The following is a 13,546-nucleotide window of genomic DNA, read 5'->3' as shown; positions in this document are numbered from 1 at the left end:
TAACCAGCTTGGAGTGATGATCAAAGGTCAAGCTGCAATCAGGCAGGGATAGGCGTAAGATCAGATGCGGATACAACTGTGCACTTAAAAGCCCCTTTCACATGTGGATTTAACTGTAAATAAGCAAGAAGGGGTTAAGTGTGAACAAAAGCTGGTGATGAAATCCTGGTAAAGTCAACACAGCAATCGATCAGCACCCAGTACCCAGTGTGAACAGAAACCAAATATTACAATTAACCCCTAACAACCCCTAATACAACTAACCCCTAACTACAATGACCTTAATGCAAACTAGTGGAGCTATTCTTAGGTTATAGAAGTGCGTAATAATACTTTGGGCCTGCTGGTGGGTCCATGGGTTTTTAAGAGGTTAAATACAGTGATGTCTAGATTACAGACAACAAAGCTGAACATTTCTGAGATGCTTTTATCCTTACACATCAGAAGAAAAACATTACATTTACATGTATTTTGTACATGATTTTAGAGGAAAGTGGTAAAAATTCTACATTGCATATGTGCACGGATGCTACTGCGCAAAAGTGATGAAGCATTGCCTGAAAAGCAGTTGCTTTTGTTTTTAAAGTTAAACAAAAAAAATCTGTTTAATAGCACTTATACTCATCAGTTAGCATCTACACAGCTAAATTATCACATCTACATCAACATGAACAAAATTCAGCCCTCATGATGGCTTCTACTGTTTTTAGCTATTTCCGTTTATTTGTATAGATAACAGAATGGCATAACAGTTACATGAGTTACATGGGGCATGAGTTACAAGAGGTAGTGGTTGAAACCCTCAAATAAAAGAACGTTACTTAATTAACAGGTTACTAGTGGTGCTCTGTAGGCGACCCTGCCAGTCTTCAGTGATAGCAGAGGAGAGTAAAGTTCAGCAACCTCATTTTTTTGCCTTTAGTATTGCCCACCGCTAATTCTTCAGTGATATGAAGCTGAAGTCAACTATTCAGCAGCTTCTCGTTTGAATTTTCCACCTTAAGTAGTGCAGCAGTTCTAATGCCTGAGGCACCAGAATGTAATTGCTGCACCATTTAAGGTGGAAGAGAAAATTTAGCTAGTTATCTACTGAGACATCAGCACCACTAGTGATTTTTTACTCTTGTTATAAACACAAGGACCCTAATACACTGAAACTACATTAACTAAGATAATACAATTGTTATCGTAATTTGTAACGGAGAAAATTCTTATATTTGTGGGCTTCTTTGGGCACTTGTTCTTTTCATATAACACTCTGTTTGGAGTGTGTCTCTGAAAAACCTCCGTTAGGAGGGTCATGTAGCTCTAACACTTCGCCCTACCCCTCTATCTCAACAAGAATCAGGAGACCCTACCTCTAGACGCAAACATGCAAAACGGAGGGGTAGGGCTGAGTGGTAGGGGTGAGGGGTGAAATGGGATTGGGCCTTAGCACCAAGCTAATTGTTGGATTATAAGCCTTCATTTCATGTTAGCTACATTAGCCTCATACACTGTAAAAAGTGGCTCGTCAGATCTACTTTACTTCATGTGGTAACAAGTAAATTAACTAATTTTATTCAACCTAAATAAATACTCTGAATGAACGATTCACTCAATCAAAGTAATTTTTTGAGTTGAATAAAACTAGTTCAATTGCTTGTTACCACATGAAGTCATTCTTTTAAGTAGATCTGATTAGCCAGAGTACAGAGTACAGAGTAAATAAAGATCCAAACTTGATCAAAAATGTTTTGGCTGATTACCTACAATTGGAAAAAAAACTTTTATTGCTGAATTATTACTTTAAGTGTGCTTAACTAGAAGTAGAGTGCAGAGACGGCTAGGTGTGAATTTAAATAAAAGAGAGAAACCTTTTAAAGGAGCTTTTCTCCAGTAGCCATCTCGGACCTCGACGTGGTCATACCAGCACAGATGGCTCCGGTACAGGTCCATAGAGGTGAAGTTCAGGATGATCTGAAACATGACAGAGAAAATAAGCACAATCAGTCTGATTTACTGCAGGAATATTCAGCCTTTGATGAGCTTTGCATACAATTTGGAGTAAAATATGTCAAACACTCTGGAAAAAATGTAGATGCTAAATTATTTAAAGCTTTAAAAACTGTTTTTTGATAAAAGTCTAGTCTTAAGGACTTTACACACTGAGTGTGATTTATTTGTGTAACAGCAAATTAATCTGATCGCGCGCATAACTCATGATGATAATGATGATGATGATAACTCTCTTTTTTTTTTTTTTAATGGTAAGGATGCAACATTATTTTATTCTCTCTCTGTTCGATTTCTGAACGTTTGCCAATGACACAAACTCTCTGCCCATTCATAGTCGTCTCTGCTGTTGGCATGGCAACAACCAAGAAGATGAACTGGCTGTATACCAGCAACTTTTCAAAAATGTCAGAAGGATCAGAATCTCCAAAAGCATCTCAAACTGAGCTACAAATGTGAAAGAACTCAAGAGTTTCATGTCCTGAATGAAGCAATTCAGTTCTTCACACTGCTTTCAAAATACACAGTAGCCCAGTATCACCCTTTGTTCATTGTGTGTGGAGCTAAGAATCAGATTCTAATAAAACTTTGACCCTCTGTGGTCTGAGGTCATTCTCTCTCTAAATGTGGACTGACACACAAATCCACCAGTTACAAAAGATTAAGACATCCAGCCTTTTATTTTGTGCTTTGTTTAATTTGGAGCTGCATATTAATAATCAGCTCAAACTCAGCTGAGATCTGAGCTGCCAGTTAAAGCTGGCAAAGTTTTAGCTCCTGCATGAGGTGGAGAAACTCTCTGTGCTCCTTTCGCTTTCCCAAAGTGGAAAGCATCCTGCACACTGTCACAGTCAAAAAACAGCTGCAAGATGCAGCAGCATCAGAGATTTAATAAAATCTAATAAAGTGTCCATTTTAATGTTAACATTTTCTTTTACAAAAGATTTAAATATGTCATGTTGCTGGCATCAGTAAGCTCTGACGTGTCACTACTGACTGCTCAGGTGGTCTGAGTGAACATTGAAAAGGAGCCTTTGTGTATCAGTGTTAGAAAGCTCTCTTCTACATTGACTTCTGCCTTAGCTTCTAGTCTACAGACGTGTACGTGTACCTTCTCTCCCGGGGTGACGGAGATTCTCCAGATGCAGTGCGAGTAGGCGCTGTAGCCATTGGGGAATCCAGGAGAGGAGAAGTTTCCAGAGCTTTCCTGCAGGCTCTCACCGCATCCTGATAACAAAACACAACAAAATCAACTTCACAGCATCACAGGATCAGAGGAACACCTCAGTGATCTTCACACAACACACAGAGTGAGCCAACCCTGAAGAGTTTGGATTTCTGCTGCTCAAAAAAAGACCATATTCTTAAAGCTGGGGTCTCAAAATCAAATTACCTAGCTAGGTGGTCTTCTCCAAGGGAGACTGGGCACAAAGGCAGTATGTATATAAATATGTTCATCTAACATTTTAAACACAAATATAGGAATAAAAACAAATGACTACATAGCATATGCAGTCATGTAAGTGCATTTTAGTCAATGCTCATTAGCAATTATAATGTCACCACAAACCACAACAACTACTATTACTACCAGTAGTAGTACTAATAATAATAGTTATTATTCCTATTAGTAATAGCACTAGTAGAAGTGCAGTAAAAATGCATTAGTCTTTAATAAATATTTTACATCAAGTAAACAGACATTTAACTGCAGAAATATATGGGACTCTTATTGTGATAGCATTATTATTTTACTTATTGCAAGTGAAGTGTTGTAGTCTCAGCAGATTTGTTTGATAACTCCATTCAGTTCTTAATTGTGCTGTGCTGTATCTCCTGCTGTGAGTTAATCCACAAAGGCAGGTTTAACTAACCATCACTCTAAATTAGAGTAATAGCTGAGTTAGTTGTAGCTAAGAGTTTTAAGAGATGTCATGATGTAACTTACATCCCTCTCAAATGCAAACAAGCATGAATGAGTACAGTCAAAATTACAGTCAATAAAAGCAATATTCCATCCTTAAGAGTGCAACTGCATCCCATGCCAACACAGTAGTGGATTTAGCTTTATGTATCACTGCAGTAGTCTGTGGGAACAATATCATAATAGCATAATAGCCATTGTATTTGTATTGAACAAGTCATGTATAATAGTCTTTTTAGCAGCAGTTAGATCAGTAAAGATTAATCACTTTTGAGCTAATGTGAAGGTGAAAGAGCTATCTTCATTCCATAAACAGAGACACAGATTTTTGTTATTACGAATTTCAAGTACATCAGACAATACGGACAATATAAACTCCCAGAACTTGCTAATCTTATTGCAATCCCAAACACATATGCAGAAACGTGCTGAAAGAATCAGCGCTGTAAACAGTACAATAAGCATGGGAATGCTGCCCCTTTTATGTCTTAAGTATGGTAGGGAGTAGCCCTGTGTATGTATTTAACCCTCTGATGTCTGAGGGCATATTCTTGATTTTTGGACATGTTTTAAATGCACCTTTAAAGGCACTTGCATACGACATGATACCCACAGATTATATATCAGAGTTGTTCAGAACAATCTCAGCTCTCTCTATAATGAGGTGCTTTTGCACTGTGTGAAGAGTTAACCCCGCCCTAAAGCTGAAAAATTGAAGCTTTAGAAATTCTTAATATTGCTTGTGAAAACATAACATTAATTGTTTTGGTGCTTGAAATGTGTTTACCTAAGTGGTAAACACAAAAGCAGTGGAATGTATGAAAAAGATAGCAGCAGCATATTTTTCCCATAGCAGCAGCAACTTCAGCAGCTGTAAACTCGCTGCACGCCATTTCACATGTGTCTCTGATGTGGACTGAATGAAGAATAAAGGGTTTTCCGGCGTGATGGTCAGTCCTTAGTGATTTCCTGAGTGTCCACTGGTCAGTTTCACACAGAATGACACACAAATCCACCAGTTCCACGCGGTGAGAGGCAGATGATGTGTATCTCAGCCCCTCTTCATAGCCTCATAACTCTGGATGTGAGTCTCGTAGCACCTCGTGATAAGATGGAATAGAAAGGGCGACTCTACAGATTCAGGAAATGTTTGAACTGTATTTCTGCGCTGGATTAAAACAAAGATATTAATAGGAACACACATTTCTAATTTGATGCATTGGCTCATTTATCGACAAGATGCAACGAGAAACTGTCAAACACTAAAAAGTCGTGAAGCTTCTTCCCATTCCACCTTAAATGGTGCAGTAGTTACATTCTGGCACCTCAGGCACCATTTAAAGTGGAACGGGAAAATTTGAACAAGAAGCTGGTGAATGAGAAGCTGACTTCAGCCTCGTAAATAAAAAGTGAAAAAAACATGAGAGGCATTTTACAAGAAGGAAAGGAAATGTTTCCTGCCAGAGGTGTGACGAAAGCATTTATAGTTGAGATAAAGCTTAAAGCAGAGCTAAGTAAGTCTGCGTTTCATTTCTATCTTATTTTTTAGCCTATACTAGCACATTAGCACACACTGAGACATACTTACAGTCAAGACGGTAAAATATTACTCCAATAAAATGGACCTAAAATGCTGGCGCTCCCAAGGTGGTTTGATTTTTGTTGAAACAGGACAAAATGGCTCTTCTTAACATTTGGGTTGTGACCCCTTCTCTAGAACATGATACATAATTAGACTGTCTCTGTGGATAAAAGTATCAGGTTGTCTTTTCCCCCCTTGAGCTTTAAATCCTTCCATATAGCTTTGAAGTGTAAATGAAGCAGCAGGAAACTTATATGAACGTTATGTATGAAATACGGTTACTGTTGTGTAATGGCCTTAGGCATTAATGAACACTGCCCTTGGCTGTGAAGAGCCACTTACTGGGACACTTGTAGAGCTTCCTTGCCTGAGCGATGTCTCCTTTACTCAGACGCGTTCGCTGACCAATCGGTGGCCGTACTCCGTTTACATCATAGCGAGGCAGAATTGTATCCAGAAATATGCCTCTGTTAAATACAGAAAACAGACTTTAACATGGGAGTCAACAGGGTGACGAGGCTTTAGAACAGCAGAAGAGCAGATGGATGGAAGGTGATGGTGGAGTACCTTTATGTAACAATAATCAATAATAGAGCACATTATATACAGCACCGTGCAAAAGTCAGAGACTGACATTTATTTAATTTCTAGTCAAATCAGCCATTAAGTACAAGTTATTCATTTTCCAGGAGATATTTCTGAGGAAATTAGATGTAAGACAAAACAGGAGCTTCCAAAACTAGATTTAATTAAAAATAATTAAAATCTACAGAGAAAATGTGTCTCCTAACAACCACCTGGAAGACCTAGGAGACACCAAAACTGTCCCTGTGATGGTCCAGTGGAAAAGACTCGTGGGTACGTTTCAGATTAGGGTGCAAAAGTGGGTGTTTACTGAATCTCAGTGAAGAAAACACAAAAAAATGCAACTTATCCAGTGCAAAAAAAGTCTACATATATATGCAACTTAGTATGAACAGTTCATTATTCTACTAATTACTAATTCACTCTGCTCCCTCTAGGGCTTTTATAGAGCTAAACAGGAAGTGATGTGACGTTTTTGCGCGGGACAATTTCACTATAAAAACTCACCAGACAAAGGCTACTGTTTTCCTCCCTGAGAGAAGTCATGGCTACCTTCCTCTGGAATCTATTCACAGGCAAGTACTTTTTCCCTTCCAATTTAATTATGTTACTCAATTAAACCTTGTCTTGACTTCCCCCATTACTGTTCAGAACTATAACAGTGCATAAACTGTTTAGTTACACTGCCAAAGCAAGCAACATTAACTCTTAACATTTTTTAAAAAAAACAGTTAATATTCAACATGAAGTTTTTTCTCTTTTTTGTTCCCTGCAGCTTTCCAGCTTAAACATTATCAATTAATAAAGGCTATTTAAAAACAGCATGTGTCTGTCTGTTTGAATATGAAATGTCCCCATTACATAGAAAGTCTTTGCATATATATATTGCGCAGAGGGCAGCTCCGTCACAGTCCCCATCAGATAAACAACACTTATAGCTTTCATTTTCGAGAGAGAGGAGAAAATCAAGCTGCTTCAGATCTGAAAACATCCACAGGTGTTTCTGTTCATCCTTCCACTGTGAGAAGACAACTCAGCACTATGGGTCTGAAAGGACGTGTAGCTGTCAAGAAGTCTCACTGAGAAAAGGAGACGGACACATCAAACAAAGAATGCGCAGTGCACCTTTAACTGGAACTCTGTAACGGGACTGTATGCACAGTGCACTTTTAACTGGAACTCTGTTACAGGACTGTATGCACAGTGCACCTTTAACTGGAACTCTGTAATGGGACTGTATGCACAGTGCATTTTAACTGGAACTTTGTAACGAGACTGTATGCACAGTGCACTTTAACTGGAATTTTGTAACAGTACTGTATGCAAAGTGAACTTTAGCTGGAACTCTATAACGGGACTGTATGCACAGTGCACCTTTAACTGGAACTCTGTAACGGGACTGTATGCACAGTGCACCTTTAACTGGAACTCTGTAACAGGACTGTATGCACAGTGCATTTTATGGCCATGAAGATCTACAAAAAACAAGTTTGCTAGCCCAGTGTCATTCGCCTTGGTAATACGCGTCCATGAATTTGCATAGCTCCTGAAGAGGCACTAAAGAGAGGGGTGTATTTGTTTTGCTGTTGAATTCAAATATCAACAATTGTTTTCCAGAATCATTTACTGCTCCTTTGAAAAGATCAATGATGTGCATTATTATATCTGCATATATATTTGCATTTATGTCTCTGTGCATTTTCTATCTTAAATACAGCGAGTGTTATCAAAGCTTTAATTGCCTGTTTCAGTTATTAAACTTTGCTGGTCTGGTTGCTCCATCTGACTGACTGGTTGAGCTGCCTGACATTATTTCACTTTTGGAGGCAAAAAGAAACGAGTGAATTTTTTGTATGGATGCACTGAAAATTGTTTCACATAAAAGAGGTATTGTTGAATAATTTGTTATATGTCATGCATTTATTAAATTATTTTTTGGAAAAATAATGGACTCGGAGACAAAAAATGCACATCATGTCAAAGTTTTTTTATTTTCTAAACGTGACCTTGACCTTATTTTTCTAAACGTGACCTAACTCAGGAGCCAGGCAGAAGTGGAATATTGTCCTTTTTTAGAGTATTTTACAACGTCAAGATTGCAATCTGGGTCTGTCAGCGATTGGGCTTTATGAGACAGAGCACTGAACTCTGACTGCAGTGTCACTGACCAGGTGAGTCATCACTCTCATTTATTTTGTTTTTATTTTCTGGGTTCAGAGTGTTTCTCATAAAGGCCTGACTGTGACTTTTATTTTTATGTCAGTTTTTAAGTGTTATTGTGATGTATTAACTGTAAGTGCGACAGAGTTACATGCCAAGAGCCTGATGGATTGTCCATGCCACCAAGGACCTCCCCGCCATCTACCACTGTCTATAAGGCTCTGCACCGGTCCCACAAGCTGGGCCTTGAGGGTGGTGGGCCCACACGGTTCCCTCACATTACCTTTTCAGGCTGAGTCTGGCCAGGTTATGTGGGCTGACTGGCCACCAGGCACTTGCCAAGGAACACTACTCCCAGGCCTGGCTCCAGGGGTAGGTCCTGGTAAGACTCTCCCGGGCAGGGTACACAATATATTGTGTCCATTGTTCATAAGGGATTTTGGATCATGTTAATCTGGGTCTTCACTCCAGACCTGTTTGCCTTGGGAGCAGATCTGGAGCTTAGCTCTGAAGATCCCTAGACCAAACAAGCCCTTCCGCCATGACAAGGTCCTGATCCAGGTAAGGGGAGAGGACCTGCCCCAGGTGGAGGAGTTTCAGTATCTCAGGGTCTTGTTCAACAGGGATGGTCGGAGATCGGCCGCAGGCTGGGACAGGCGGCAGCAGCCATGCGGTCACTGTGTTGGACTGTAGTAGTGGAGAGGGAGCTGAGCCATAAGGCAAAGCACTCTGTTTACCGTTCGGTCTACATCCCAACCCTCACCTGTGGTCATCAGCTTTGGGTAAAGACCGAAAGAATGAGGTTGCAGATACAAGTGGTGGAAATAAGCTTTCTTTGCAGGGCAGCGGGCTACACTCTACTGACAGGGTGAGGAGCTCAGTCATCCGGGAGGAGCTCCAAGTAGAGCCACTACTCCTCCACAGAGGAGCCAGTTGAGGTAGGCATCTGATCAGGATGCCACCTGGCTGCCTCCCGGTTGAGGTTTGCCAGGCACGGCTTACCGAGACGAGACGCTGAGGTTGTCCCAGGACCTGCTGGAGGGACTATATCTCTATATTCTCCTCTTTCTTCTCTCATTCTTTCTTTCTTGTCCCTCTCTCTTCTGTCATTCTTTCTTCTCATTCTTTTACTCTCATTTTCTTATTCTTTCTTTTCTTTCTCTCTCTTTCCTTCTTATTCCTTTCTCTTTCTCCCTACTCTCATTCTTTTTTCTTCTTCCTCTTTTTCTTTCTTTCTTTCTTCTTCCTTCCTGCTCTCATTCTATCTTTATTCTCTTTTCCCTCTTCTTCTTCTCTCCCATTATTTCTTCTACTTTCTCTTTCTTCTCCCATTCTTCTTCCATTCTTCTTTCACTTTCTTCTCCTTCTTTGTCTTTCTTTCATTCTTTATTTCTTCTCCTCTCCTCCTTCTCTCTCCTTCTTTTGTTCTTCTCCTCTCATTATTTATTCTCTTTCTTCTTCTCTCATTATTTCTTCTTCTCTCTCTTTCTATTTTTTCTTTCTTCTCTCTTCTTTCTTTTTCTTTTCTCATTCTTTATTTTCTTCTCCCCCTTCTTCTTCTCTTCCATTATTTCTTCTACTCTCTTTCTTCTCTCATTCCTTTGTTCTTCTTCCATTTTTATCTTTTTCTCATTCTTTCTTTCTGTTCCTCTCCCTCTCTCCTCTCATTATTTCTTCTCCCTCTCTTTCTTCTCTCATTCTTTCTTTCTTCTCTATTTTTACTTTCTTTTCTCCTCTCTTCTCTCTTCTTTTTCTCTTTCTTTTCTCATTCCATCTATTCTCTCATTCCTTTATTATCTCTCATTTTTTCTTCTCCTTCTAGTTCTCGTTCTTCGTTCTCTCATTCTTTCTTCTTTGTGTGTCTCTGCTCAGCCCCCCCCCCACTCCCCCCACCCTTTCTCCCTGTTGCCATGGTGATGATGCTGTAGAGGAAGGTCAGTGTATAAAGAGCTTGGTCAGTACTGAGGCCTCAGACATCAAAAAGCGAGAAAGAGAGAAAAAGAACAGGTTAAAAACTGGCAATTTGTGTAGGTTAGTGTCCAAATATGGACAGCGTGGACTGGAGAACAAACCATATGCTTTTGAACTTCAATAATATTTACTTCTACTTCACACATTACAATAAAAAAGATCCTGAACATACACTCAGTCCAGAGATTTCAAATGCTTGACTGGAGCTTTAACTAGTTTCTGATATTTCGTCCTGCGTGTCTGATCATGTTTGCAGAGTTTTTGTGTTTATAAATATCGGTCTCCTGGGAGAGCGCTGCTTGTGGACTTCTTAATTTATGCTAATCAGATCACAGGGTGAAATGGGGTAATTTGCGCTGGTATAATCAGATGTAGCACAAATAGAGCCTTTCATCACTGTGCTGACCATGGCTAGTTCTGTGTCTAAATTTCACATATTTCAGAAATTATTAATCAATATCAAATATCAAAATCTCCACAGAGATAAAAGATACTACTTTAAAATGGTTTACTTAAAAGGTACTTAATGTGTGTGCAACTTCAAAACATATTTCTATAAGTAATAAAGTGGGTTTTAAATTCATTTAAGTTGATTTAATAGTCAAAGTCAAAGTCAAAGTTTATTTATATAGCGCTTTTTACAACAGGTGTTTTCACAAAGCAGCTTTACAGAAAAATCCGGGTCCAAGCCCCCATGAGCATCGCCAATGGCGACAGTGGCAAGGAAAAACTCCCTAAGAGCAAAAGGAAGAAACCTTGAGAGGAACCAAGACTCAGAAGGGGAACCCATCCTCCTCTGGTCAACACCAGATAGCAAATAGCATTAGTATAAAATATTAGAATACTAGGGGTGGGGGGAAAAATCGATTCTTAGATGCATTGTGATGCGGACGTGGACGGTTCTGAATCGATTCACAAATGTCAAAAATCGATTTTCTATATTTTAATTGATAACATAATGTTGACGGAACGCAAAAGGCGGAACTTGGAAGTGCGGAAGTGCAGCGCCCGGACAGTCTGTGGCGGCACATAACAAAAACACAACTGGATGAGCGAGAAATTCAACCGGCACCCTCTGCATTGAAAGCCAGGTTAAGTCAGGAGTCACAACACAAATGATAAGAAGAGACATTTTGTCCTTTCAACAAAAATCAAACCACCTTGGGAGCCACAACATTTAACGTTCAGTATGTCTCAGTATGTGATAATGTCCTAGTATAGACTAAACAGTATAAACGAAAACGCAGATTTACTTCGCTCTGCTTTAAGCTTCAGCTCAGCTACAGCCGCTTTCCTCCCATGTCCGACAGAAAACTTTTCTTCAAAAATAGAACAGTTTCTTGTAAAACAGCTTTCTACGTTCGACTGTTTACAATGCTGAAGTCGCTTCTCATTCTCCAGCTTCTTGCTTGAATTTTCCCGTTCTACCTTAAATTCTGCCTGAGGCACCAGAAGGTAAATGTGGCACCATTTAAGGTGGAACGGGAGAATTCGAAAGAGAAGCTGATTTCATCTTCGCAACTTTTTAGTGTTTGACAGTTTCTCTTTGCAGATTTAACGTACTAGGAAACCAACTGCGGTTCTTATAAATGCAAATCAGTCCATTCGTCTCCAAATGTTAATCTTAAATCCCTCTCTTTGCCTTTTCGTTAACTACTAACTTAGCTAGGCGAGACTCTCTGCGTTGGTATGTGACCTATAGTCTGCATGCCAACCTTCAGGTTGTAGGGTGGTGAATAAGCAGCGTTTAAGACCATCTACTGTTAAAACAGCATTAGAACCTGGTCCACTAAGAGCCACACTATATGCAAGTTGTGTCATATTAAACTAAAATATTTTGGAAACGACGAATTTTAGAAACCATATTACATGTTTCCCCCGTTTTCCATCCAGCTGTAGTTGCTGCCAACCAGAGGACCATCGAGCAAGTGATGTCAAAGCTTCCACCCAACTCGGAAAGGGCGAAGCGAATTACAAACTCTATCGCAACTTTTATTGCTGAGGATTTGTGTCTGTTCTCAGTCATTGAGAACCAGGGCTTTCATGCTATGTTGCACACTTTGGAGCCAAGATACAGCGTCCCATCTCGAACATATTTTACTGACACAGCGATCCCCCCACTACAACGAGACCAAAGCCGAAGTTATGGAATCACTGAATAACACGGGTAGCTGTAACGTGATTCAGGGACACCCAGTGCCACAGAATTTATGTCACAGTAACAGCGCATTTTATCACAGATGAGTGGCAGCCTGTGATTCATGTGCTCCAAACAAGAGCAGTGAATGAGAGTCTTCCAGTTTACTTGCTACATCACTTTCATTTGTTTTATTAATACAAGATATTGGTAAATTCATTATAGATCATTACAAATACTTTGCTTTAAAAGTACCAAGTCCTCACTCAGTGAGAAAAAAGAAATCCTGTATGGTAAAAAAAGAATAATCGTTTTATAATCGCATCGCAGCCCTCTGAATCGTAATCGAATCGAATCATGAGGTGCCTAGAGATTCCCACCCCTATAGAATACACAAACGGGGAAAACCAGGTGGAGCAATGGTTAATTAGATGGCTTGAGTTTATGCAGCAGCAGCAGCAGCATCATCAAAAGGGTCAGTTCATGCAGGTGAGATTTGCATAGCTTTGTTTATTTAATACAATTTACTCACTTTAGACTTTCTACACAGCTCTGTACTCTGCAGCACATCCATATTAGGAACTCCAGGTCATAAAAAATGAATGTGTTTTCAAAAATCACTGCTGCTCCATGGTAAACAAAAATGGATAACACTTTCTCTGAAGCATGTAAATAGTTCAAAATGTGCTTTGCTTCTTAGTAGCAATGCTGTGTAAGCACACTTATAAGCTCCAGTTATGCCTCAAAAGGCTATAATAATGTACTATAATGCAAAATAGCACTCGCTCATGCAAGCAGTGTTAGCTTGCCTGTAGCTACATTCATATTTTAAAAAATGTAAGCTAAAAATGTAGCATCACAATTTAGATGATCTGGCAACATTTGTAAACACACATACAAAAGGTAACGCTTTCTGACGTACTTTTGTTTACCACAGGGCACCAGAGCAGGGATTTTTTGAAAATGCCATTCTTTTTTCCTGTATCTTTTTGTCATTTTATGTAAATAAAACCTGTCTAGTTTGGCTAATTCGTTACCTTGCTTGCCAGCTAGCTGACCTTAGTGGCTGATTTGAAACAATATTGCACTGTTCTGCACACTCACACAAATATCTACAATGAAGTGTATTGGTGTCAGAAGTGGGATATTGCCACTGAGCTGAAGGAAGTTGAGCAGTGCATCAACGAAGATG

The 13,546-nt window shown here is 39.6% G+C and overlaps 1 protein-coding gene across 1 annotated transcript in view; it reads right to left on the bottom strand.

Moving 5' to 3' along the window:
- The window catches only part of bmp1b (bone morphogenetic protein 1b), a 59,861-nt gene that overhangs the window by 19,813 nt on the left and 26,502 nt on the right, over positions 1 to 13,546 (bottom strand). Inside the window, 3 exon segments of the mRNA XM_036595424.1 lie at positions 1,857 to 1,959; positions 3,107 to 3,222; positions 5,844 to 5,968. Coding sequence (XP_036451317.1) covers positions 1,857 to 1,959; positions 3,107 to 3,222; positions 5,844 to 5,968 — 344 coding nt within the window.

This window comes from Colossoma macropomum, unplaced genomic scaffold (genome assembly GCF_904425465.1).
Source record: "Colossoma macropomum unplaced genomic scaffold, Colossoma_macropomum, whole genome shotgun sequence".
Classification (NCBI taxonomy): Eukaryota; Metazoa; Chordata; class Actinopteri; order Characiformes; family Serrasalmidae; genus Colossoma; species Colossoma macropomum.
The sequence above is the reverse complement of the archived record's forward strand: the minus strand, read 5'-3'. Positions and strand labels throughout refer to the sequence as shown.